Source organism: Capricornis sumatraensis, chromosome X (genome assembly GCF_032405125.1).
Source record: "Capricornis sumatraensis isolate serow.1 chromosome X, serow.2, whole genome shotgun sequence".
Classification (NCBI taxonomy): domain Eukaryota; kingdom Metazoa; phylum Chordata; class Mammalia; order Artiodactyla; family Bovidae; genus Capricornis; species Capricornis sumatraensis.
This window is the reverse complement of record NC_091092.1, coordinates 124,667,263-124,694,797: the sequence shown is the minus strand read 5'-3', so window position 1 is coordinate 124,694,797 and position 27,535 is coordinate 124,667,263. Positions and strand designations below refer to the sequence as shown.

Below are 27,535 nucleotides of genomic sequence, written 5' to 3'. Positions count from 1 at the left end.
TTTAGTATGAATTTATCTAACTATAAAATATCAATGGCAACTCAGATTTTGTGACGGTGAGACAGGAAAAGTATTTTATTTCTTTATTTATTTTTTTTAAATTTTAAAATCTTTAATTCTTACATGTGTTCCCAAACATGAACCCCCCTCCCACCTCCCTCCCCATAACATCTCTGTGGGTCATCCCCATGCACCAGCCCCAAGCATGCTATATCCTGCGTCAGACATAGACTGGCGATTCAATTCTTACATGATAGTATACATGATAGAATGCCATTCTCCCAAATCATCCCACCCTCTGCCTCTCCCTCTGAGTCCAAAAGTCCGTTATACACAGCTGTGTCTTTTTTCCTGTCTTGCATACAGGGTCGTCATTGCCATCTTTCTAAATTCCATATATATGTGTTAGTATACTGTATTGGTGTTTTTCTTTCTGGCTTACTTCACTCTGTATAATTGGCTCCAGTTTCATCCATCTCATCAGAACTGATTCAAATGAATTCTTTTTAACGGCTGAGTAATACTCCATTGTGTATATGTACCACAGCTTTCTTATCCATTCCTCTGCTGATGGACATCTAGGTTGTTTCCATGTCCTGGTTATTATAAACAGTGCTGCGATGAACATTAGGAAAAGTATTTTAAACTCGTGACTATGACTGATGAGTGTAAATTTCAGTTATAGAGAAAAAATGGGTTAACTGGTTCATTAGATAAAGATTTTAGAAGGAGAAAATCTCATAAAATTACAAAAAAACTCACAAAACAAATTTTAAATCTGTTGAATTTTAAAATAAAAGATATTTATTAGGTAAACGTATTAAATACACTCTGTTCTGGAAGTATAAAAATAGCAGATAATATCAAAACTGGTCTTACTAAGTATATGGAGTTAAATGTATAATCTTAATTCTAAATAAAGGTTATTATATTGACTCCAGTGTATGAGTTTCCATTCTTTATACAGCTGCTGTATATATCACTTAAACCACATGCTACTTGTCAGAACAAATGGTAAACTGGTACATTAAAGAAAAACTGCTTCCAGAAAATAGCATTATGTAACATACTATTCCTCCTGGAGAAGGAAATGGCAACCCACTCCAGTATTCTTGCCTGGGAAATCCCATGGACTGAGGAGCCTGGTGGGCTACATACAGTCCATGGGATCACAAATTTGGACATGACTTAGAGACTGAGCAAGAACAAACAAACAAAAAAACATACTATTCCTCATAAAATCTTCCATAGTAGCTTCTGTATTCATAAATAGAAGCATGCAGCAATATGCACATAATGTAAACTAGATTTCAAGAAGAGCTTAATTAGTTGAAAGAATCAGTTGATAAATCCTCAATCATGTAAACAATTCACATGGATAGGTTTGTTTCTGGATTCTCTTTTTTGGGTTCATGTATTTCCTATTCAGTGCAGCTTTGAATTAATGTTGCTTTATAGAATGTTTATTATCTGAATGACAAGTCCTCCCCCCAGCACCATGTTAATGCTGTTTCAGATATTTCTTGCTTATTGCTCACTTTTCTTTTTATATGAAATTTGGGTTCAGTTTGTCAGGTCAAACAAAACAACATCCCATTAGGATTTTGACTGAGATTGAATTGAATAGGATAATTTGTGGATATTTTATATCTATTCACTCTTGGGTATTCTCATCCTGGAATGTGTGTCCTTTATTTGCTTGGATATTCTTTTATGTACTTCCATGAAATTTGAAAGCTTTAAAAAAAAATAAGTGTTTGCTACATTTTTTGTTAGGTTTTTTCTAAGGTACTTTGTGTTTATTCCTATGTGAATGGAATTCTTCATTATATTTTCTAATTGATTTTCCTCTGTATCAGTTCAGTTCAGTTTAGTCGCTAAGTCATGTCCGACTATTTACGACCCCATGGACTGCAGCACACCAGGCATCCCTGTCCATCACCAACTCCCGGAGTCCACCCAAACCCATATCCATTGAGTCAGTGATGCCATCCCACCATCTCATCCTCTGTCGTCCCCTTCTCCTCTCGCCTTCAATCTTTCCCAGCATCAGGGTCTTTTCCAATGAGTCAGTTCTTTGCATCAGGACGCCAAAGTATTGGAGTTTCAGCTTCAACATCAGTCCTACCATTGAATATTCAGGACTGATTTCCTTTAGGAGGGACTGGTTGGATCTCCTTACTCTCCAAGGGACTCTCCAGAGTCTTCTCCAACACCACAGTTCAAAAGCATCAATTCTTCAGCACTCAGCTTTCTTTATAGTCCAACTCTCACATCCATACATGACTACTAGAAAAACCATAGCCTTGAGTAGATGGCCCTTTGTTGGCAAAGTAATGTCTCTGCTTTTTAATATGTTGTCTGGCTTAGTCATAGCTTTTCTTCGAAGGAGTAAGCGTCCTCAGTGTCATGGCTACAGTCACCATCTGCAGTGGTTTTGGAACCCAAAAAAATAAAGTTTGCCACTGTCTCCACTGTTTCCCCATCTATTTGCCATGAAATGGTGGGACCAGATGCCATGATCTTAGTTTTCTGAATGTTGAGCTTTAAGCCAACTTTTTCACTCTCCTCTTTCACTTTCATCAAGAGGCTCTTTTGTTCTTCTTCGCTTTCTGCCGTAAGGGTGGTATCATCTGCATATCTGAGGTTATTGATATTTCTCCCGGAAACTTTGATTCCAGCTTGTGCTTCCTCCAGCCTGGCATTTCTCATGATGTACTCTGCATATAAGTTAAATAAGCTGGGTGACAATATACAGCCTTGACGTACTCCTCTTCCTATTTGGAACCAGTCTGTTGTTCCATGTCCAGTTCTAACTATTGCTTCCTGACCTGCATATAGGTTTCTCAAGAGGCAAGTCAGGTGATTTGGTATTCCCATCTCTTTAAGAATTTTCCATAGTTTGTGGTGATCCACCTAGTCAAAGGCTTTGGCATTGTCAGTAAAGCAGAAAGAGATGTTTTTCTGGAACTCTCTTGCTTTTTCAATTATCCAGTGGATGTTGGCAATTTGATCTCTGGTTCTTCTGCCTTTACTAAATCCAGCTTGAACATCTGGAAGTTCACAGTTCACATAATGTTGAAGCCTGGCTTGGAGAATTTTGAGCATTACTTTAGTAGCGTGTGAGATGAGTGCAATTGTACGGTAGTTTGAACATTCTTTGGCATTGCCTTTCTTTGGGATTGGAATGAAAACTGACCTTTTCCAGTCTTGTGGCCACTGCTGCATTTTCCACATTTGCTGGCATATTGAGTGCAGCACTTTAATAGCATCATCCTTTAGGATTTGAAGTAGCTCAACTGGAATTCTGTCACCTCCACTAGCTTTGTTCATAGTGATGCTTCTTAAGGCCCACTTGACTTCAGGATGTCTGGCTCTGGATGAGTGATCACACTGTCGTGATTATCTGGATCGTGAAGATCTTTTTTGTACAGTTCTTCTGTGTATTCTTGCCACCTCTTCTTAATATCTTCTGCTTCTGTTAGGTCCATACCATTTCTTTCCTTTATTGAGCCCATCTTTGTATGAAATGTTCCAGGGAAGTTATTGTATACTGCTCTTATTTTTGGCCACTTTAACAAAATTTGCTTATTCTAATAATTTTTCAGGTGATTTTCTTGAATTTTCTAGGTAGACATATATAATATATATTATACATATATATTTTGATGGTTTTTCTTCTACTTTTTGTTACATTTTTGTGTTGGCTTGGTCTCCTGCTCACCATAGATTATTCTTATCCTTAAGGAGAATGCTTAAGTTTAACTTTTATGTTGATCATATGATTCTAAATTGTTCTAAATGTCTCTTTATTTAATAAGGTCTAGTAAACTGATACATTCACCTTTATACTTATAATCAAAAGTTTTAATTAAATAAATACCCCATATTTATATAAATCATAGATAAATCATATTTATATAAATGATTATTAGTGGTCTCTGAAGCTTAAGGATTTAGCTACCTGTCTTCTAGGAAGCAAATATATGTTGAGGAAGATTTTTCTTATGTTGCGTAACTTAGTTTATCAAGTAACTTGCTTTCATATTTTATAATAAAAATATAATTTTAGAGAATGTAAACATTCTCTTTTAAGCCTATTTCAGTTTGTTTATATGTACTGATGATGCCATTAACATTTAATTATTGAACCATTAGGGCAGCTGCACCCATTATTATTTATACATTTCCTGAAAACTTGTTGTATTTCTCTGAAATGCATGAAGGGCTTCCCTGGTAGCTCAGTTGGAATCTGAGCTAAGAATCTGCCTGTCTGAAGCAAGCCTCTTTGAATAAAGAAGTGAAGACATGAAACCATTGAACCACTCCCTGTTGGACCAAAGAGTATTCCATTGTTTCTGATCTTCCTCTTCATTCCTTCCTGTCAATACAAGAAGAAATGGGAGTAGGAGATTAATTGTCATGTCTCTCTTTAGTTTATAGAGATAGTGATTTAAAATACAAGTGTACAGTCTTGAGGTCTTCCACATATCCAGGGAATATTAATCTGTTGTTAATATAAGGTGTATTTTTAAAAAATGGAAGGTAAGTGTTGTCTGTGTAATCCTCCTTTTCTGTTCTTAAAAGATCAAAACGTGTAGGAACCCTAAATTGAAAACTTTCATTGGTTCTGCTCCTCTTCGTAATACTTTCACTTTTGTGGCTTTACCAGGTCATAGTCACAGAGTAACACTCCTCTTCCTATTTGACAGACTATGAGAGCTTTTAATTGCAGAACGTTAGTAGAAATTTATTATTTTTAAAATAAATCTAAGAGCTGAAAGATATTTTGAAGCACATGTAAACCTGTAGTTCATATTGTAGTCTTAAAAAATTATATGAATATTTAAATGAAGGAGAAATAAATAAATCTTATTCCAGAAGAAATGCCCCTAATTTAGGTTTTCATTAGCTTGCACCAGGTTGAACTCGTTAAAGTTTACCTCATGGCTGGAATGTACTGTATGTATTGAAGAGAAAATGCCATAGTAAAGCATGTGGGCCATGTTTCCTTGCAGAGAGGACCAGTTTCTCCAGATTAGCTGTATTCTCTTTCCTGTGGTAGTCTTTTAAGTCATTTGTTAGTTTATTTTTCCTGTTGTATCCTTACAAGATAACAACTGCATGCCCCTCCTGTTCGAGCAGAAATAATTTTTTCTCCTCCTTTTGGGATTTTAGGTATGGGGTTGTTATGAAAAGTAATGAAATCAGCTTTTGACATGATTCAGTTTCAGATAGGAATGCACAGTTTTATTTTGAACTCTTTACCTTTTTTTGGTTTAATATTATTTAATATTAATATTAAATATTAATATTTTAAATATTCAGTATTTAACAGCACTGGACGTCAGGATCAAAGTGCTTTTTTCATAACTAGAAGTGTCCAAAACTTTAACAGGAACTTAAAGTTGCCTTTATCATTATTCCATGAATCACACTCTTCCTAAATGACTTTAATCTGTGATGCTATAGCCAAAGAATATATTTCCTGGGAGGCTGCCGACAATACAGATGTAATTGTAGCTTTTCCTGCATTGTTACATATCTTAGTATAATTCCTATTTCCTTTCTTGAAATGAAAAATTCATATTCACCATAGGTTCCTTCAAGACTTTTTCCATTTCTGGAAAAATACCTTGAATTCCAGTCGGTTGTTAAAAGTTATGAGTAGTGAATTATTGCCTTTGAGAAAGGAACAGTTTTGACGCATGTCTGCCAGTATTTCTGTAGCTTTCACCAGGGTTGTTTGTAATGCTTATCACAGTTAGTTTTATTTTGTTTATTTATAGCATTTGCAAAAGAGTTCAGGAAATAGCTTAGTTTGTGGCTGCTCAAGATGGTCCTTGGTAAGCACTTGGTTCCTTTCACAGGTTGATTTACAGCTGTCTTGAGTATAGGCCTGTGCTGCAGTCAGTGGTAGCATATTTATATATATGCAAATCTTGCATCCCTCAGGGTCTTTTTACTGAAATTAACCAATGGAGAGATTTGGGATTGAATTGAAATAAAAGCTTGCTAAAGGATTGTTTGCACAGCTGCTTTTAGGCAGTGACCAAAGTCTCTCAGGAGAGTGAGTGAATACACTCTTGTTGGAGCAAACTCAGAATCTGTTTTTGAGTCGTGCTTTGCATAATATAAAGTCATTAATATGTTGGATCTTTGCCCTTACTCTAACCTCCCCCAGTCCTCACATTCCCCCCATCCTGCCCCGCCTTTTCCTTAGTCTCCTTTCCTTAGAAGAGCTGATTGTTTATTCTTTGTGTCCCGTGGAGGTAATTTTTTAAAAAAATTATGGTCTCATGTGACATCAGTGTATAGTGATCTAAAGTTAAATTTCATGTTAGACAGTTTTTAAATCGTGAGAACTGAATGAAATGATGTCCATGCATCTTTATCTTATAACCTGCTGTCTATGAAACTAGGGTTTTGAGTAGTAATTTAATCAAAGGAATCAGAGAACATTAAGCTCCATTAACTATTGGGTTGCCAACAATATGGATCTAGGATTAAATTATGACTTGGAACTTTGCAAATGTCATCTAAAAGTTAATTCTTAAATTCCTGGCAGTCACTTGCCATCTGCTAAGAAACAGATGTGGTGGAGGTTAATTTGTGACTAGAGAAGCAATGTTGTCTCTGTGGTAAGGAGTGAGGGTAAGATTAAAAAAAAAGCAGGTCTATCAAATTATTTCCTTTACTCAATATTTAGCCAAGTCCCTGATGTGCTCCCTCCATCTCCCTCCTCCCCTCTCTCTCAGTTCTCTTCTCTCCCTCCCTGTCTCCTGGCTCCCCTCTTTTCTCTCATTCATGTGCATCTCTGTAGGACTTTATCCTCCTTCCTTTCTAATTTATTAGTATTTCTGATTCTGGTCCCGTTAGGAATTTGGCATCTGGAGGGAACAAAGTACTCACTAACACTGGTGGTTTTTTTTTTTTTTTTCCAGTTTGTTAAAAGGAGTAACCACACTTCCCTAACCAATGGTGATTGCAGTAGAATGTTATCACAGTGAGAGAAAATTTTAATTTTACTAAGCAGAGAGAAATTATGAGAAATATTAGAAGATTCTCATATCCTTGGAGCTCCTTGAGAAATGCTTAATGATAATGAAACCAAGCAGGACCTTGTGGGGCCCTCTCCAGTATAAATCCTTTGTGTCCTTGCTTTCTTATTTGTAGGAAATGAGCTTCATTCAGCCCCCTAGACTTTCCTTGAGTTCCAAAGGGTAGTTTCAAAGGGTTGCTAATCAGTGAAGTGAGGGAATGCAGAGACAAAGGGGGAGCCCTCAAGAAATTATAGCACAGCAATGAAAGATGGGTCCTGGTTCCTTCTCAAGGGATATACACAGCCATATATCTCTTGAGTTTCTCTACAGAAGGAAGCTAAAGCCCCCACCTGGGTGGCAAATGGAAACCAGACTGAGCACATGACTTTTTCTGGAGCACCACCCTTTATGTTACCACCAACCAATCAGAAGAAAGTCACACACCCTGCAGCCTTCACCCCCAATTTTGCCCATAAAAACTTGTCCCTGAGGTGTTGAGGGACAGGGAAGCCAGGCACGCTGCAGTCCCTGGGGTCGCAAAGAGTGGGACAGGACTTGGCGACTGAACAACAGTTGTACCTAGTTAATACTAATTGCAAATAAGATTGATAAGATTGATCTCTCCAAAAAAAACTTCCCCCTGAAAACCATCTGGGAGTTCCAGTTTTTTAACACCTATTCTCCTTAGCCCTACAATAAACCTTTCTCTGCTCCAAACCCCGAAACAAACTTGGATTGGATACCAATAGGGAATAAAAGTTTGTATCATTTGTTGTTTCTTTATTAAAAAAAAAAAAAAACAACAAAGCTTGTACTGCATTCTTTTATAATTGATGATAATATTGTGAAGGATGAGAATAATTTAAGCTGGTGAGTTTCTCCCTGGACTTCATATTTTGGAAAATTAGGATGTTTTCTAAATACCAATCTTAAAAGATGCAGTTAGGGATTTATTCGAATAAACATAATTTCGATTAGTTTTGAATACCTTTTTTTCTTTCCACTTGGTTAAAATAATTTGTCTAGGTTACAGTATGAGAATTTGTTACTGTGTGGTTTATAAATTTATGGTGAATATTTGTTGATCCTTGGGTATCATAATAAATATATTTCCTAATTAGGACTGGTAAGCCTATAAATGCTTCCCTGGTGGCTCAGATGGTAAAGAATCTGCCTGCACTGCAGGAGACCCTGGGTTGGGAAGATCCCCTGGAGAAGGGAATGGCTACTCACTCCAGTGTTCTTGCCTGGATAATTCCATGGACAAAGGAGCCTGGTGGGCTACAGTCCATGATGTTGCAAAAGTCATGACTGAGTGACTAAGCACAGCACAGCACAGCAGCCCACTTGTGTCTGTTTATGTGTATTGCCAGTTATCCTTATTGTCCTATTTGATAATGACCTCATCACTTATTGAAAAACTCTTCTCTTTTTGCATCTGACAAGCTTGGCTGTAGTAATGGCTATTGTTATTACACAATCTCGGCCCCCACCCTACAGCAACTGAATCAGAATCTTGAGTTTAATCAGCTCCCTAGATCTTTTATATGCACATGAAGTTTGAGAAGCAATGAAAAACTGACATTGTTTTGTGTTATAATTATAGAATTATCTTGAAAAGGTCTTATGAATTTTAGGAAAAAAATCAGCCCCTCCAAATAGCCTGTTCTCCTAGGCAAACTAAAATTTACATATAGGCAAATAAAAATATTGAGCTTTTAGTAAAATTGTATGATATTATGTATTGATTCTGCTACATAAAGGAACACATATATAAAATTCAATATCAGAATTTATGTTTTTAATAGACAACCCAGAAATGACTGGGTTCTTTTAATCTTGAAAATAAATTCTTATTAATACATTTTAGCTTTGTGTTAAAGGTCAAAATTCATAGCTTTTATATGAAATGAATCACCAGTCCAGGTTCGATGCATGATACTGGATGCTTGGGGCTGGTGCACGGAGATGACCCAGAGGGATGGTACGGGGAGGGAGGAGGGTGGGGGGTTCAGGATGGGGAACACGTGTATACCTGTGGCGGATTCATGTTGATGTATGGCAAAACCAATACAATATTGTAAAGTAATTAACCTCCAATTAAAACAAATTTATATTAAAAAAAATAAAATTTCAATATTCAGTAAAACTAAGTGATACAAACATTAAATGGAAGGTAAATGTTGACTGAAAATTTGTTGTTGTTCAGTCACTAAGTTGTGTCTGACTCTTTGTGACTTCCCTGTCCTTCACTATCTTCCAGAGTTTGCTCAGATTCATGCCCCTTGAGGCAGTGATGCTATCTAACCATCTCATCCTCTGCCAGCCTCTTCTCCTTTTGCTTTCAGTCTTTCCCAGCATCAGGACCTTTTCCAATGAGTTGGCTCTTCGCATCAGGTAGCCAAAGTATTGGAGCGTCAACTTGAGCATCAGTCCTTCCAATGAATAATCAGGGTTGATTTCCTTTAGGGTTGACTGGTTTGATCTCCTTGTAGTTTAAGGGACTCTCAAGAGTCTTTTCCAGTACCACAATTCTAAGGCACTCAGCCTTCTTTAGGTTCCAACTCTCATATCAATATATGACTATTGGAAAAACCATAGTTTTGATTATATGGACCTTTTTTGACAAAGTGATGTCTCTGCTTTTTATACACTGTGTAGGTTTGTCATAGCTTTCCTTCCAAGGAGGAAGTGTCTTTTAATTTCATGACTGCAGTCACCATCTGCAGTGATTTTGGAGCCCAAGAAAATAAAATCTCTCACTGCTTCCACTTTTTCCCATCTATTTGTCATGAAGTGATGGGACTGGATGCCATCATCTTAGTTTTTTGAATGTTGAGTTTCAAGTCTGCTTTTTCACTCATCAAAAGGCTTTTTAGTTCCTCTTCAATTTATGCCATTAGAGTGGAATCATATGTATATCTGATGTTGTTGATATTTTTCCTAACAGTCTTAATCCCCACTTATGATTCATCCAGCCCAGCATTTCACATGATGTATTCTGCATATAAGTTAAATAAACAGGGTGACAGTGTACGACCTTATCATACTCCTTTCCCAATTTAGAACCTGTCAGTTGTTCCATGTAAGGTTGTAACTGTTGCTTCTTGGCTTGCATACAGGTTTCTCAGGCAACAGGCAAGGTGGTCTGGCATTCCCATCTCTTTAAGAATTTTCCACAGTTTGTTGTGATCCATACAGTCAAAGGCTTTAGCATAGTCAATGAAGCAGATGTTTTCTGGAATTCCCTAGATTTTTCTATGATCCAACATATTTTAGCAATTTGTTATCTGGTTCCCTCTGCCTTTTCTTGTATATCTGGAAGTTTTCGGTTCAGGTACTGCTGAAGCCTAGCTTGAAGGATTTTGAGCATAACCTTAATAGCATGCAAAATGAGTGCAAATGTCTGGTAGTTTGAACATTCTTTGGCACTGCCATTCTTTGGGATTGGAATGAAAACTGGCCTTTTCCAGTCTTGTGGCCACTGCTGAGTTTTCCAAGTTTGCTGGCATATTGAATGCAGCATTTTAACAGCATCATCTTTTAGCATTTGAAATAGCTCATCTGGAATTCCATCACCTCCACTTGAGCTTTGTTTGTAGTAATGTTTCCTAAGGCCCACTTGAATTCACACTCCAGGATGTCTGCATCTAGGGGAATGACCACACCATCGTGGTTATCCAGGTCTTTAAGACGTTTTTTGTACAGTTCTGTGTATTCTTGCCACCATTCTTAATCTCTTCTGCTTCTCTTAGGTCATTACTCTTTCTCTCCTTTATCATGCCCATCCTTGCATGAAATGTTCCTTTGATACCTCCAATTTTCTTGAAGAGATCTCCTGTCTTTCCCATTCTATTGTTTTCCTCTACTTGGCATTGTTCATTTAAGAAGGCCTTCTTATTGCTCCTTGCTTTCTCTGGAACTCTGCATTTGGTTGGGTCTATGTTTCCCTTTCTCCATTGCTTTTCACTTCTTTCCTCAGCTATTTGTAAAGCCTCCAGGCACCACTTTGCCTTCTTGCAGTTTCTATTTCTTTGGGACGGTTTTGGTCACTGCCTCCTCTACAGTGTTACAAATTTCTGTCCATAGTTCTCCAGGCACTCTTTCTACCAGGTCTAATCCCTTGAATCCACGTGTCACCTTCACTGTATAATGATTTAGACCATACGTGAATGACCTAGTCGTTTTCCTTACTTTCCTTAATTAAAGTACAGGCTAGTAGCCAGCCAATCAGGGCAATGTGTAGGCTAGGAGTCAGCCAATCAGGTCAACATATAGGTTCAGAGTCAGCCAATCAGAGCACAGTACAGACTAGAATTCAGCCAGTCATGGCAATGTACACAGGCTTGGAATCAGCCAATCAGGGCAGAATACAGCCTGTCTTTGTTGTTCAGTTGCTAAGTGGTGTCCTACTCTTCCCAACCCCATGGACTGGATCAGGTCAGGCTTCCCTGTCCTTCACTATCTCCCAGAGTTTGCTCAAATTCATGTCCATTGAGTCTGTGATGCTATCTAAGTATCTCATTCTCTGTCGCTCCCTTTTCCTCTTGCCTTCAGTCTTTCCTAGCATCAGGGCCTTTTCCAGTGAGTCGACTCTTCACATCAGGTGGAGCTTCAGTTGATTTACTTTAGGATTGACTGGTTGGATCTCCTTGCTGTCCAAGGGACTCTCAAGAGTCCTCCAGCACCACCATTCAAAAGCATCAATTCTTCAGCCCTCAGCTTTCTTTATGGTCCAACTTTCACATTCGTACATGACTACTGGAAAAAACATAGCTTTGACTAGATAGACCTTTGTTGGCAAAGTCATGTCTCTGCCTTTTATATGCTGTTTAGGTTTGTCATAGCTTTGCTCTGTCACTGCTTACACTTTTTCCCTGTCTGTTTGTCATGAAGTGATAGGACCAGATGCCATAATCTTAGTTTTTTGTTGAGTTTTAAGTCAGCTTTTTCACTGTCCTCTTTCATCCTCATCAAGAGGCTCTTTATATCCTCTTCATTTTCTGCCATTAGTGTGACATCACCTGCATTTCTGAGGTTGTTGATATTTCTTCTGGCAATCTTGATCCCAGCTTATGATTCAACCTAGCATTTTGCATGATGTACTCTGAATATAAGTTAAATAAATAGGGTGATAGTATACAGCCTTGTACTCGTTCCCAATTTTGAACCAGTCATTTGTTCCACATAAGGTTGTAACTGTTGTTTCTTGGTGTGCATACAGTTTTCTTTGGAGACAGGTAAGGTAGTCGGGTATTCACATCTCTTTAAGAATTTTCCACCATTTGTTGTGATCTACACAGTCTAAGGCTTTAGCGTAGTCCCTCCTCCAGTGGACCACATTTTGTTGGAACTCTCTACTATGAACCATCTGTCTTGGGTGGCCTTGCATGGCTTGGCTCATATCTTCATTGATTTACACAAGCCCCTTCTCCAGGACAAGGCTGTGTTCCATGAAGGGGACTGAAAATTAAATTGAGTCTAATATTTTATAACCTGTTTTAGGAGTCATACCATATGTAAAACAGATAGCCAATGGGAATTTGCCCTATGAATCAGATAACTCAAACAGTCTCTGTATCAACCTAGAGGGGTGGGATGGGGAGGGAAATGGGAGTGAGGTTCAAGAAGGAGGGGATACATGTATACCTATGGCTGATTCATGTTGATGTTTGACAAAAAACAACAGAATTCTGTAAAGCAATTATCCTGCAATTAAAAAATAAGTAAATTTAACAAAATGTTTTAAAACACCAAAGATTTCTTTTTGGCTTGAACCTGTCTAATTCTTGGCTAGCTATTATCTATTATAGACATTTATCGTGTCAATGTGTTTGTGTGTGTGTGTGTGTGTGTGTGTGTGTGTGTGTGTGTGTGTACCAGAGGTGGAGGGTGCACACAGTAAATTTGGAATGCTGTATAAGATTTGTAATTAGGGAAGCATCATACAAGATGTATTGAGATTAGGTTTACTAGTGGATGGTACCCTTTGTTTCTACAGTTATTACTTTAATGCTAGAGTTTTCTTTTGGGAAAGTTATTTTACTCAGAATTAATGATTTGCATAAGTTTAGATTAAAATGCGGAGAAGGCAATGGCAACCCATTCCAATACTCTTGCCTGGAAAATCCCATGGGCGGAGGAGCCTGGTAGGCTGCAGTCCATGGGGTCGCTAAGAGTCGGACACGACTGAGCGACTTCACTTTCACTTTTCACTTTCATGCATCAGAGAAGGAAATAGCAACCCACTCCAGTGTTTTGCCTGGAGAATCCCAGGGACGGGGGAGCCTTGTCTCTGGGGTGGCACAGAGTCGGACATGACTGAAGTGACTTAGCAGCAGCAGTAGCAGATTAAAATGATCAGCTCTAACTTCTGAAGACAGTTTTTTACTTTCTATTACTATACTGTTGTCTGGTGGTTTTTTTTTTTTTTTTTTTGAATCACCATTTTAAAAGATGTTTCTACCTTTATCGCATTTTTTCCCATTGATTTTTGATTTGTTGTTCAGGTATAAATAACATGGGCTAGATTGTACTTCTTTTTGTTACCAGGAGGAGACTAGGTTGTGGTGCGAGGGGAAGGTGTGGTGTAGGTAGCATGGAGGAAGGAAATAGCTCAAGAAAAGACAAGTTTGGGAAAGCTTATTCAACTCCCATGACTGGAATAACTTGAGAAGTGAAGGTACTGAGCAGGAAGATGAGTTCCTGCCAAAGACGATCTTTTCTTGGCAAAAGGTAAACTGGTCACAAGTCACTGGGCTACACATTGAAGCCAGTGGGAGCTTTTGCGAGCACAAATCTGAATGCAGCCTTCAGTAATGCTGGCCTTTCAGTGCTTCATACTCTCCATCCTCTGTCCCACCTTTGGATCTTTGCTGTTTCCAGAATCTAATGCTCTTCCCTTCCCCTCTGCGTAACTGGCTCACACTCCTCTTGTCATACTTCTCACAGAAAACCTACCCTTGAACTGTCAAATTTGGTCATATCCCCCTATTACAGGCTTTTGAAGCACCATTCAAAGATACCTTTCCTTTGATTTACATGTCAGAGTTGCTTGTGTGATTCTTTATGTAATGGTCTTCTTTCCCATTAAACTGTTAGCTCCATGAAGGAAGGGACCATGTCTATTTCTGCTTACCTTTTATTCATATTCCCTAGAATAATACCTAGATCATAACTAGGCATTTGATAAATACCTGTTGAATGAATAAATGAAAGTTGATATCAGGAAATGGAAAAGCACTTGGGAGGGATCCTGATGTTGAGCCAGAAAGGGAGATATTCCTAGCTCAGCAAGCTAGTTGGTCAAAAAAAATCATATACAAGTCTGTGCTAAGGAATAGTTATTGATTTAGGAATCCGATTTAAATCTGAAGAAAATCAAGAATATTAAGGGAAGCCTGGGGCTGAGATAAAGCAAGATTAGATAACTCTCCAGAAGTAAGGTTGGACCAACAGGTTTTGCCCTTTACAATGGCATGACCCAGGTTGTCCCCACCTCAACACTGGGCAAACACCACCTACCCCCTCCCTTCCTCCCTAGAGAAGGAGATCTCTCCCAGCACTTAAAGATGACTGATTAATCCTTTCTGCTACTATTCCTTCAACATTTATGAGGATGGTGTTGGATACAAAATTACTTTCCTCCCTTGGTATAGCTTATGTACAATTTTTTATAAAATTCAAAATCCACATATTGCTGAAACTTTTGGCATGTCTTCACATTCAACAATACTATTTAGACGTTAAATGAAAATATTAAAAAACAAAAGATAGCTGTATTAAATACTGTTGTGATTAGGCTAATTTTTTTTATGATGTATTAGCTTGGTTGAGATATTTTGATGAGTTTCATGTGAGATTCCCTGAATTTAGTAAATCATTGCTTTTGATGGTTTCTTTGAAGTCAACAAAAAGAAGAGTTGTGTTTCTGTTAGAGAAACTTAATTACACAGGAACATGACATTTGTAATCAAATACAAAATAGTAAATTACAGGCGTGGCTTTCATAAACACATATACTTCCCCAAATGCTTAAGTCTATTTAAAATTTAAAAGTAGTTAATGTAGGCTAAGGTTAATACTTTGGCCACCTGATGCAAAGAGCTGACTCATTTGAAAAGACCCTGATGCTGAGAAAGATTAAAGGCGGGAGGAGAAGGGGACGACAGAGGATGAGATGGTTGGATGGTATCACTGACTCAATGGACATGGGTTTGGGTGGACTCCAGGAGTTGGTGATGGACAGGGAGGCCTGGCGTGCTGCAGTTCATGGGGTCGCAGAGTCGGACACGACTGAGCGACTGAACTGAACTGAATTTTTTAGTTAGCTTGTACTTTTTAATATATGTATAATGTAAAATTCACCATTTTTAATCATTAAAATTTTTTAAATTATAAAATACACATCAAATTTACTATTTTAGACATATTAAAGTGTACAATTCAGTGATGTTATGTTCATTCACATTGTTAAGCTACTAATATCTATCCATGAAACAATAATCTGGTAAAACTGAAACTCTTTACCTATAAAACACTAACTCCCTCTCTCAGCCCTTGGCAACCAGCATTCTACTTTATGTCTGTGAATTCTAGGTATTCTAGGTACCTCATATAATTTCAGTCATATAGTATTTGTCCTTTTGTGAATAGTCTGTTTCACTCTGCTCAGGGTTCATCCATTTTATAGCATGTGTCAGCATTTCTTTCCTTTTTTTTTTTAAGACTGAATAAAGATGAACAAAGTTTGTTCATCTGTTGATGGACACTTGGGTGTTTCCACCTTTTGTTTATTGTGAATAATGCTGCTATTAACATGGGTATACAGATTTTTTAACTTTTTATATTGGAGTATAGTTTATTAACAATGTTTTGTTAATTTCAGGTGTACAACAAAGTGATTCATTTATACAAATATCTGTTCTTTTTCAAATCATTTTCCTAGTTAGGCTGTTAAATAATATTGAACACAGTTCCCTATGATATACATTAAATCTTTATTGGTTATCCATTTTAAATATAGCAGTATATACCAAAAATTAAACAAATGAACTTATTTGTGAAACAGAAACTGACTCACAGACTTGGAGAACGAATTTTTGGTTACCAGAGGAAAGATAGGGGGAGAGATATTTCAGGAATTTGTGATTGACAGATACTTTTTGAGACCTTGCTTTCATTTCTTTTGGCTCCAGAAGTGAAATTACTGGATTACATGGTAGTTGTTTTTTTCAATTTTTTTGAGTAACTGTTGTACTCTTTTCCATACTGGTTGTACCATTTTATATTCCTGTTAATGTTGTTTATCCACATCCTTGACAACACTTGTTGTTTTGTATCTTGTTTATTTTGTTTTGTTGGATCATTGCTATCCTGTTTCCAAATAGGAAAAGGAGTACGTCAAGGCTGTATATTGTCACGCTACTTTTATATGCAGAGTACATCATGAGAAACGCTAGGCTGGAAGAAGCACAAGCTGGAATCAAGATTGCTGGGAGAAATATCAATAACCTCAGATATGCAGATGACACCACCCTTATGGCAGAAAGTGAAGAGGAACTAAAAAGCCTCTTGATGAAAGTGAAAGAGGAGAGTGAAAAAGTTGGCTTAAAGCTCAACACTCAGAAAACGAAGATCATGGCATCTGGTCCTATCACTTCATGGCAAATAGATGGGGAAACAGTGGAAACAGTGTCAGACTTTATTTTGGGGGGCTCCAAAATCACTGTGAATGGTGATTGCAGCCATGAAATTAAATGACACTTACTCCTCGGGAGGAAAGTTTTGACCAACCTAGATAGCATATTCAAAAGCAGAGATATTACTTTGCCAACAAAGGTCCGTCTAGTCAAGGCTACGGTTTTTCCAGTGGTCATGTATGGATGTGAGAGTTGGACTGTAAAGAAAACTGAGCGCCGAAGAATTCATGCTTTTGAACTGTGGTGTTGGAGAAGACTCTTGAGAGTCCCTTGGACTGCAAGGAGATCCAACCAGTCCATTCTGAAGGAGATCAGCCCTGGGATTTCTTTGGAAGGAATGATGCTAAAGCTGAAACTCCAGTCCTTTGGCCACCTCATGCGAAGAGTTGACTCATTGGAAAAGACTCTGATGCTGGGAGGGATTGGGGGCAGGAGGAGAAGGAGACGACAGAGGATGAGATGGCTGGATGGCATCACTGACTCGATGGATGTGAATTTGAGTGAACTCTGGGTGTTGGTGATGGACACGGAGGCCTGGTGTGCTGCAATTCATAGGTCGCAAAGAGTCGAACACGATTGAGTGAGTGAACTGAAGTGAATGGATATGAAGTAGTATTTCATTATAATTTTGGCTTGTATTCCCTAGTGACTAGTGATGTTGAACATCTTTTAATGTGCTTATTGGACATCTGTATACAGTCATTCTTTGGAGAAATGTCTATTTAAGGCTTTTGCAATTTATTAATCAACCTTTTGTTGTTGTTTTTTAGTTACAGGTGAGTTCTTTATTCTTCAGTTCTTTATCTATTCTGTCCCTTGCCAGAATTCTCATTTGCAAATATTTTCTCCAGTTCCATGAGTGCCTTTCAATAGTTTAGTGTGCTTTAAAGAACAAAATTACTTAATTTTGATGAAGTCCAATTTATTTGGGTTTTTTTTTCTTTTATTGCCTGTAACTTGTACTTTTTTAAGTCAAAATCTGTAAGTGTGCTTTTCAAGATTAGAAGTATGACAGTAGGAGTCTTTTATTTTCAGTTGTCATTGAATGAATGTACAGTATGTATCCTCAAAACATTTTAAACACCTGTTGACAAACTATCCATTTTCCAAAGATGATTCAACTCCAACTCACCCATTTATTTTTATTATAAAAGTGAGACTCTACTAGCTATTTTCTCCTTAGAATTAGAACCTCTGTTGAGAAATTGTAACATCTTTAAAGCCAATAAATATGAGTATTTTTTGTCTTTGTGATAATCAGTTACTATTTGGCATACAAGAAAATAAAATTTTAGGAAAAATGTATTTCAACATTGCTGTAAGAGATTCCAATTAGAACCTATAGTTGTGTTTATTAAAGGGGTTTATTGAAGGCGGTATTCATTACATCACACAAGAATTTTTTCCAATGGGAAATCTTTTTTTGGCTTCAGTATTAGATACTTTTGAACTGTGGTGCTGGAGAAGACTCTTTAGAGTCCCTTGAATTACAAGGAGATCAAACCAGTCAATCCTACATGAAATCAACCCTGAATATTCATTGGAAGAACTGATGCTATAGCTGAAACTCCAGTACTTTGGCCACCTGATGCAAAGAGCCAACTCATTGGAAATGATCCTGTTGCTGGGAAAGATCAAAAGCAAAAGGAGAAAGGGGCAGCAGAGGATGAGATGGTTGGATGGTATCACTGACTCAATGGACATGAATCTGAGCAAACTCTGGGAGATAATGAAAGACAGGAAGCCTTGCATGCTGCAGTCCATGAGGTCACAAAGACTCGCACACAACCTAGGAACTGAACAACAACAAATCAGGAATAGGTGAACTTCTCTTAGAAATTGGTTTGCTTTTCTAATGAGTATTTTAAACTGTGTACCTGATCCAGTTTTCTTCTTTGTTATCTTCTGTGTTCTATCTCCTCCCATACTTTAGCAAGTCTAATATTTTTCACTGTTAAGAAGTTTGTATATTATTACCATTATTTCTGGATCCCATTTAATGACTAATCATATTTTCTCTCAACCATATTTTTCTCATCTACTTTTTAATTTGTGTTCTCCTGCTGAGTTGTGTGTGCTTGTGTGCATGTAAATGACATACTTAAACCCCTTTTGATATAAAGTAAAATTTAAATAAAGGGATTTTAAAACAGTGTCTTTAAAGTTTCAAGTGGAAAATAGAAAAAATATTTTTGGTATAATGTCTTTCTAGTATGTTATAGATGATCACTTTGGGAAGAATTCTAATTCCTTCTAATTTAGCATAGGCTTTAAAGGTAGAGATTTTGTGTCAGATGGACTTGGTTTTAGATTTGACTTTACTATTTATTAAGCTGTGGGATCCAGGGCATGATCTCTAAATGTCCATTTTCTTATCTGTAAAATCAAGATAATTATATGTAATCCATAAGAGTATCCTACAGATTAAATGAGAAAATGTTTGTGAAGTTCTTAAAACAGTGCTTGGCACACAGCACTAAATAAATAAATAAATAAATGGAAGGTATTACTGTTAGTCAGAATCATCTTTTCTACTTGGAAATAATGGAAAAGTGTTGGCAGCTTAACATTTTCTAGAAGAAATTAGGACAAAGTAAATTAGAACAGACCCAGAAGAAAATTGACCTTCCTTTTTCTATTTTAGCTGGTTTTCTTGGGAATCCATGTAAAAGGAAATCATATACTATTTGTAGAGAAACTGCTGGTTTCTAGAAGGAGGGTGACTGAAAGATGGCATTGAAGAACATAAGGACAAGGAGTTCTCAAGTCAGCATGTATTGCATTGGTTTCAGTGATATCTAAAAACTTTGCAGTGTTTTTCCTTTCATTCATTTGAACACAGCATCAGATCAAATGCCAAACAAGTTCCCTATTCTGTTCGATTTATCAGAGTATACTTACATGGAATTCATGACTTGGTAGTTTTAAATAATTTTTCGATGTATGTCTGGAAGAATATGATTTTATAGCCCCTGTCCTATGTTGTCCTTTGTTCATTTTAATAACTGTATGTTTCTATCTCCATTTATCTCTTTCTGCAAGCATACAGATTATTGTTGAGGTCTTTTTTTTAACCTTGAAATGATCTGATGTAGTCCAATCAAAACAGATTGGACTTTAGAATCCTTTAGCACTAGGTTTTAATCCTTGCTTTGTCAGTCACTTACTGTGTAAACTTGCAAATGGATAAATGGTGACATTATTCACCTTTAGATCCTTTCATCATATAGTCTTGTTGGTATAACAATAGCACCTTTGTCCCCATGTGATACCTCCTTATCAACTATCCATCCTCATTAATACCATACAATCTCCTAAAGGAATATTCTGTACGCAGGCCTCTAATTTCTTACCATTCAGCTCCATGCTCTGTCTGATTTCTGGTTTTACTAATATGATATTCTGATTGAAGTCTCCTTGTTATCAGATTAAGAGTGGGCTTTGAATTGTGGTCAACTGACTGGGAGTTTTCCTTTACCACAGTCCTGTACTACTAGTCTTGAAATTTTTCTTTTTTTCTGGTTCATCTTCATGATACCACCTGTTTCTCTCTCTCTCTTTTTTTCATCCCTCCTTTGCTGTACTTGCTCAATTTGGCTCTAGCAAAGTAATGCTCAGAATTCTCCAAGTTAGGCTTCAATGGTACATGAACTGAGAACTTCCAGATTTCAAGCCAGGTTTAGAAAAGGCAGAGCAACCAGAGATCAAATTGCCATCATCTGTTGGATCATAGAAAAAACAAGAGAATTTACAGAAAATCATCTACTTCTGCTTCATTGACTACACTACAGCCTTTGACTGTGGATCACAACAAACTGTGGAAAATTCTTAAAGAGATGGAACTATTAGACCACCTGACTTGCCTCCTGAGAAACCTGTATGCAGGTCAGGAAGCAACAGTTAGAGCAGGACATGAAACAACGACTGGTTCCAAATCAGGAAAGGAGTACAACAAGCCTGTATATTGTCACCCTGCTTATTTAACTTGTATGCAGAGTATATCATGAGAAACGCTGGAGTGGATGAAGCACAAGCTGGAATCTAAATAGCTGGGAGAAATATCAATAACCTCGGGTATGCAGATGACACCACCATTATGGCAGAAAGCGAAAAGGAATTAAAGAGCCTCTTGATGAAAGTGAAAGAGGAAAGTGAAAAAGCTGCCTTAAAACTCAGCATTTGGAAAAGTAAGATCATGGCATCAGGTCTCATTGCTTCATGGCATATAGATATGGAAACAATGAAAACAGTGATAGACTTTATTTTCTTGGGCTCCAAAATCACTGCAGATGGTGACTTCAACTGTGAAATTAAAGGACACTTGCTCCTTGGAAGAAAAGCTAAAGCTATGACCAACCTAGAAAGCCTATTAGAACAGAGACATTATTTTACTGACAAAGGTCTGCCTAGTCAAAGCACTGGTTTTTCCAGTAGTCATGTATGGATGTGAGAGTTGGACAATAAAGAAAACTAAGTGCCAAAGAATTGATGCTTTTGAACAGTGGTGTTGGAAAAGACTCTTGAGAGTCCCTTGGACAGCAAGGAGATCCAACCAGTCCATCCTAAAGCAAATCAGTCCTGAATATTCATTGGAAGGACTGATGCTGAAGCTCCAGTAGTTTGACAACCTGATGTGAAGAACTGACTTATTAGAAAAGACCCTGATGCTGGGAAAGCTTGAAGGCAGAAGGAGAAGGGAACCACAGAAAATGATGGTTCGATGGCATCATTGACTCGATGGACATGAGTTTGAGCAGGCTCCCAGAGTTGGTGATGGATAGGGAAGCCTGATGTGCTACAATCCATGGGGTTGCAAAGAGTTGGATGCAACTGAACTGAAGACAACATTAAATTTTTAGAGAAAGAACTTGGCTTTGGGGAGAAAAGTAGAAATGGTGGTGGTCCCTATGGTGGATCTTGGCCGTCTAAGAAGTCTTCTAGAGACCACAGTCACTGAGTGGTTTTCTACTGCATCACTCTATACATCCTATATTAGATAAGCTTCTTAGAATTCTGTTTATAATCTCTCAGCTCTGCCAACTAGCAAGGTGAAGGAGACTTTTCAAAGGTAGTTAAATGCATGAATGCACACTGCCCCAAAGTTAGTTCAGTTCAGTTCAGTTCAGTCGTTCAGTCATGTCTGACTCTACGAACCCATGAATCGCACCACGCCAGGCCTCCCTGTCCATCACCAACTCCCGGAGTTCATTCAAACGCATGTCCATCGAGTTGGTGATGCTATCCAGCCATCTCATCCTCTGTCATCCCCTTTTCCTCCTGCCCCCAATCCCTCCCGGCATCCGGATCTTTTCCAATGAGTCAACTCTTTGCACGAGGTGGCCAAAGTATTGGAATTTTAGTTTAGCATCAGTCCTTCCAATGAACACCCAGGACTGATCTCCTATAGGATGGACTGGTTGGATCTCCTTGCAGTCCAAGGGACTCTCAAAAGTTCTCCAACACCACAGTTCAAAAGCATCAATTCTTTGACGCTCAGCTTTCCTCAGAGTACAACTCTCACATCCATACATGACTACTGGAAAAACAATAGCCTTGACTAGACAGACCTTTGTTGGCAAAGTAATGTCTCTGCTTTTTAATATGCTATCTAGGTTGGTCATAACTTTCCTCCCGAGGAGTAAGCGTCTTTTAACTTCATGGCTGAAGTCACCATCTACAGTGATTTTGGAGCCCCCCCAAAATAAAGTCTGACACTGTTTCCACTGTTTCCCCATCTATTTGCCATGAAGTGATGGGACCGGATGCCATGATCTTCGTTTTCTGAATGTTGAGCTTTAAGCCAACTTTTTCACTCTCCTCTTTCACTTTCATCAAGAGGCTTTTTAGTTCCTCTTCACTTTCTGCCATAAGGGTGGTGTCATCTGCATATCTGAGGTTATTGATATTTCTCCCAGCAATCTTGATTCCAGCTTGTGCTTCTTCCAGCCCAGCATTTCTCTGCATGTAAGAGAACTTATATGTACTCTGCATATAAGTTGAATAAGCAGGGTGACAATATACAGCCTTGACATACTCTTTTTCCTATTTGGAACCAGTCTGTTATTCCATGTCCAGTTCGAACTGTTGCTTCCTGACCTGTATATAGGTTTCTCAAGAGGCAGGTCAGGTGGTCTGATATTCCCATCTCTTTCAGAATTTTCCAGTTTATTGTGATCCACACAGTCAAAGGCTTTGGTATAGTCAATAGAGCAGAAATAGATGTTTTTCTGGAACTCTCTTGCTTTTTCCATGATCCAGCGGATGTTGGCAATTTGATCTCTGGTTCCTCTGCTATTTCTAAAACCAGCTCGAACATCTGGAAATTGACGGTTCATGTACTGCTGAAGCTTGGCTTGGAGAATTTTGAGCATTACTTTACTAGTGTGTGAGATGAGTGCAATTGTGCGGTAGTTTGAGCATTCTTTAACATTGCCTTTCTTTTGGGTTGGAATGAAAACTGACCTTTTCCAGTCTGTAGGTACTTAACAATAGTTGCTGAAAGGAATGCTGGAAACATTATTCCCTGGTCTGGGTCTTTTATATCAGTCACTATGATAAAATGATATGAGAAGCAAATTTTTTCTGTAATAATTTTAGTAGTTTCCAAGTAATAAATTAAATTATATTCCAAAATTAATGTATTGCCTGTAGTTCATTTATAATATTTCTTATTTTATTTTTTTTAAATTTTCAGAATAAAATTGATGTTGGTGGCATTACAGTTGTATAAGTTTTAATATGTGTATAGTTTGCATTACCATATCACAGTTGGGGCACAGTTTCATCACCTCCAAAATCTCCCTCTTGCTGCTTTATAGTGATGGCCTCTTCATATACTCAGTATCTGGCAACTACTGACATGTTTTCTGCTGCAATAGTTTCATCATTTTCAGTGTGTAATATAAATGGAATCTTGCATTAAGCTCTTTCATATCGGTCATTTTTACTCAACGTAATACTCTTGAGCTCCATTCAAGTTATTGTGTATGTCAATTGTTCCTTTTTAATTGCTAAGCAGTATTCCATGGCATGGATGCTCCACTGTTTGTTATTCTTGTTCACAGTATGTCCCATTTGTTAAATAAGATATTGCCTAACTTTTGTTGCAATTTAGAATTGTTTAGTGGCATAAAGCGTTTTGAAGAAAACTTTTTCTTAGTTTTTTGGTTGAATAAAATTAAATTTGAATAGAGGAAAAAACAGAGCAAAGAGTAAATATGCTTTTACTTTCAAATTAAGAGTGATGGCCAGCTTATCTCTGAAGTAAATCAAGAATTTAACATGGCTATATCATCTCACTGGATGAGATGGCTATAATATCTCCTGTAATGTGAAGTCAAGTGGGCCTTAGAAAGGATCACTATGAACAAAACTAGTGGAGGTGATGGAATTCCAGTTGAGCTATTTCAAATCGTGAAAGATGAGGCTGTGAAAGTGCTGCACTCAATATGCCAGCAAATTTGGAAATCTCAGCAGTGGCCACAGGACTGGAAAAGGTCAGTTTTCATTCCAATCCCAAAGAAAGGCAATGCCAAAGAATGCTCAAACTACCACACAATTGCACTCATCTCATACGCTAATAAAGTAATGCTCAAAATTCTCCAAGCCAGGCTTCAGCAATACGTGAACCGTGAACTTCCTGATGTTCAAGCTGGTTTTAGAAAGGCAGAGGAACCAGAGATCAAATTGCCAACATCTGCTGGATCACTGAAAAAGCAAGAGAGTTCATCTATTTCTGCTTTATTGACTATGCCATAGCCTTTGACTGTGTGGGTGAACTCTGGGATTTGGTGATGGACAGGGAGGCCTGGTGTGCTGCAGTTCATGGCGTCGCAAAGAGTCGGACATGACTGAGCAACTGAACTGAACTGAACTGATATCATCTCACAACTATATGAGAATTGTCAAAAGAAAATTTAACTGCATAGGTTCTAGAGCGAAATCATGTGTCTAGATTTATTAGATATTCTAGGTATCTGTAAAGTACCCTATATATTGATGTAGTTTGGTTAGTTTTCCAGTGATTAGAATACAGTATTTAGTTTTTATACTGGGATAGGAGGTGGTGCCATTCACTGAGACAGTGATTACAGGAGACTCCTCTGGAGGGGAAAATGAGAAGTTGTGTTGTGGATGTGTTACAAAATATAGATATGTAGGTTTGGCATTCATGAGAGAAATCTGAAATGGATGTTTAAGATCTCCGATGGAAGTTGAAGACATGGATGTAGATGAAATTCTTCAGTTAGAATGTAATGAGTGAGAGGTAAGGCAAGTAGGAAGGGGTCTCTGGAGTGCAGAGCAACAATATTTTAGGACAGTTGAAGAAAGCTTCCTGAAAGGGAACTGACAACAAAAAGGAAAGAGAACCAAGAAAGAGCAATGTACACATACCAGTAGAGGGTGAAAGAAAGAGTAGATAGTATAGAGAGAGTGCAGGGCAACTCAAGTTACTTTAAGAAATTTTGAAATTTAGTGAAGACATGTGTGACCTGGTATACTAGACTACTGTACCAGGAACCAGGTAGCTTTTAGGAGTATCTATTCTTCTTTCAATGGCTACATAATTTCTGTTATGGAACTTTGCTTCCCTTTGCAAAGTTTTTCTAATCTTGTCTTTGTTTTCTCTTCTTATAATATCTGCTCCATCATAATTTCAGCTGAGTTGTAGCCCATTATTACCTTTGATTTCCCGCCTTGACATATAATCAAGACCTTTTAGATACTGAGAATTGCCTCACTTTCTTGTTATTTCTTACTTAATGTTAGTCCAGTTCAACATTTATATCAAGTCATTTCATAGGTTATTGAAGCCACTCAATCTGTAGCCTGGCCAATCACTTATTGAAGTGCCCTGAGTAATCTTGAAAACCATATACATTGTGGATTTCTGCTTTTGGATCTGTAAATTGTAAATGATGGTAGATTAAAGAGTGCATTATAGGTGAGGAAATAAATGTGTAAGGGGTTTGGCTTTGAAGGGAATAACAGACTAGTGGGAAACACAGCATCAAGGAAATCAAGGAAAGAATTTTGTTTTATTTTGTTTTTTAAGGTGACAGAGGTTTGAATATAGAAGTCAATAAAAAAAATGGTTTACTTCAACATTTAATTTTTTAATTGTTGAAGTAGTGTTAGGTGGCAGAGGAAGATTGAATACCCTTGTATTGAAGCAAGAATACCTCTCCCTCAGCAATGGAATCAAAGAAGAAAGGAGGAGGGGGTGGAGATAAATTTGGAAGTAGGGGAATATGCCCATTAACACATTTTGTGAAACAGGCCACAAAAAGAATGCTGAGAAGAGAGGTAAAGGTTTCCAGTAATTGCTGAGGAAAATTCAAATAGAAATCTAACAGCTAAGGATAGGAGGAAGTGATTATCCCCCCTGCCCCCTGCCCCCAGTGAAGCCCATGTATAGGTTGAGAAAAGGTGGATGACTGAACTAGTCCAGAGCCGAAATGGACTCAATTTGTGACTTGGTAGTAGTTAATGCTTGCTTTATTTTAAAAATTTGTTTGGTTCCACTGGGGTTTTTTTTGTTGTTGTTTTTCATTCTGGTCTTCAATATGTTTCTTATGCAGGTCTTGATGACTGTTTGCAACAGTATATCAAGAATTTCGAGAGGGAGAAGATCAGTGGGGACCAGCTGCTGCGTATCACGCATCAGGAACTAGAGGATCTGGGCGTCAGCCGCATCGGCCATCAGGAGCTGATTTTGGAAGCGGTTGACCTTCTGTGTGCACTGGTAAGAGCATCATGGAACTGGTGGGAAGGGAAACTTTGCTTTTTCTCCCTGTTTTCTTTCCTTCTAAAATTTTTTCCTAAAATTTTTTTTTGTTTCTTTTTCTCCTTCTCTTTACAAAAATAATTTCAATTCAAGAAGAAAAAAAAATCACCTAATTATCAGTCAACTGGATGTAGTATTTTCCTCCTTCATTGTATATGATGTGTTATGCCATGCCACGTTACAAATGAAGGAGGCTTATTAACTCAATTTGTGGCATTTTATCTAGCTCCTTGAAAAACTAAGAGCTCACCAAGGGAGTTTTCGCAGCAGCACTTGGGATGTACAGTTGCATACAATCATTTATAAAGTTCATTTCCTTCTAAAAGTTTGATTTGGTATCCCAAATGTTAAAGTAATCCTATTTTAGAAAAAATCATCCTTAAAACAATCAATTATTTTAGTGTTCTTTGTATGTATATCAATGAATATTGAATATTTTATTTATGTCTGCTTATGTATGCTATAAGAGCAGTGCCTAGTCAAGGCAAGAGAAATCAATATCAAAATAATCCTGCAAGATTTTGATAGTACATTAGATATTCTGAGAAGAATATAGATTTTTTGCCTCCTGTGTTAGCTAAAATGACACTAGCATGATTGGGGCTAGAACTACAATGAGAAAGAACATGAGTCTTGTAATATAATAATATGGGACCGAAATTTGACTCAGTCAGTGAATGACATTTGTGGGCAAATCATTTCACCATTGCCTTAGTTCTTTTATTTAAAATAGAGATATTTTATTTAATCAAGAGATATTTTATTTAAAAAAAAAAAAAGAGCTTCCTTGGTGGCTCAGCCACTAAAGAATCTACCTGCAATGTGGGGGACCTGGATTGTAACCCTGAGTTGGGAAGATCCCCTAGAGAAGGGAATAACTACCCATTCCATTATTCTTGCCTGGAGAATTCCATGGACAAAAGAGCCTGATGGTCTACAGTCCATGGGATGCAAAGAGTCAGACACGACTGAGCAACTAACACTTTATGGGCTTCCCACATGGT

General features: G+C 37.7%; 1 protein-coding gene across 4 annotated transcripts in view; it reads left to right on the top strand.

Annotated features, from left to right (window-relative positions):
- CNKSR2 (connector enhancer of kinase suppressor of Ras 2) overlaps positions 1-27,535 on the top strand; it is a 281,248-nt gene that overhangs the window by 34,465 nt on the left and 219,248 nt on the right. For all 4 annotated transcript variants that reach the window (XM_068962234.1, XM_068962233.1, XM_068962231.1 and 1 more), the window contains exon 2: positions 26,326-26,489. In XM_068962234.1, coding sequence (XP_068818335.1) covers positions 26,326-26,489 — 164 coding nt within the window. The remainder of the gene's footprint in view (positions 1-26,325; positions 26,490-27,535) is intronic.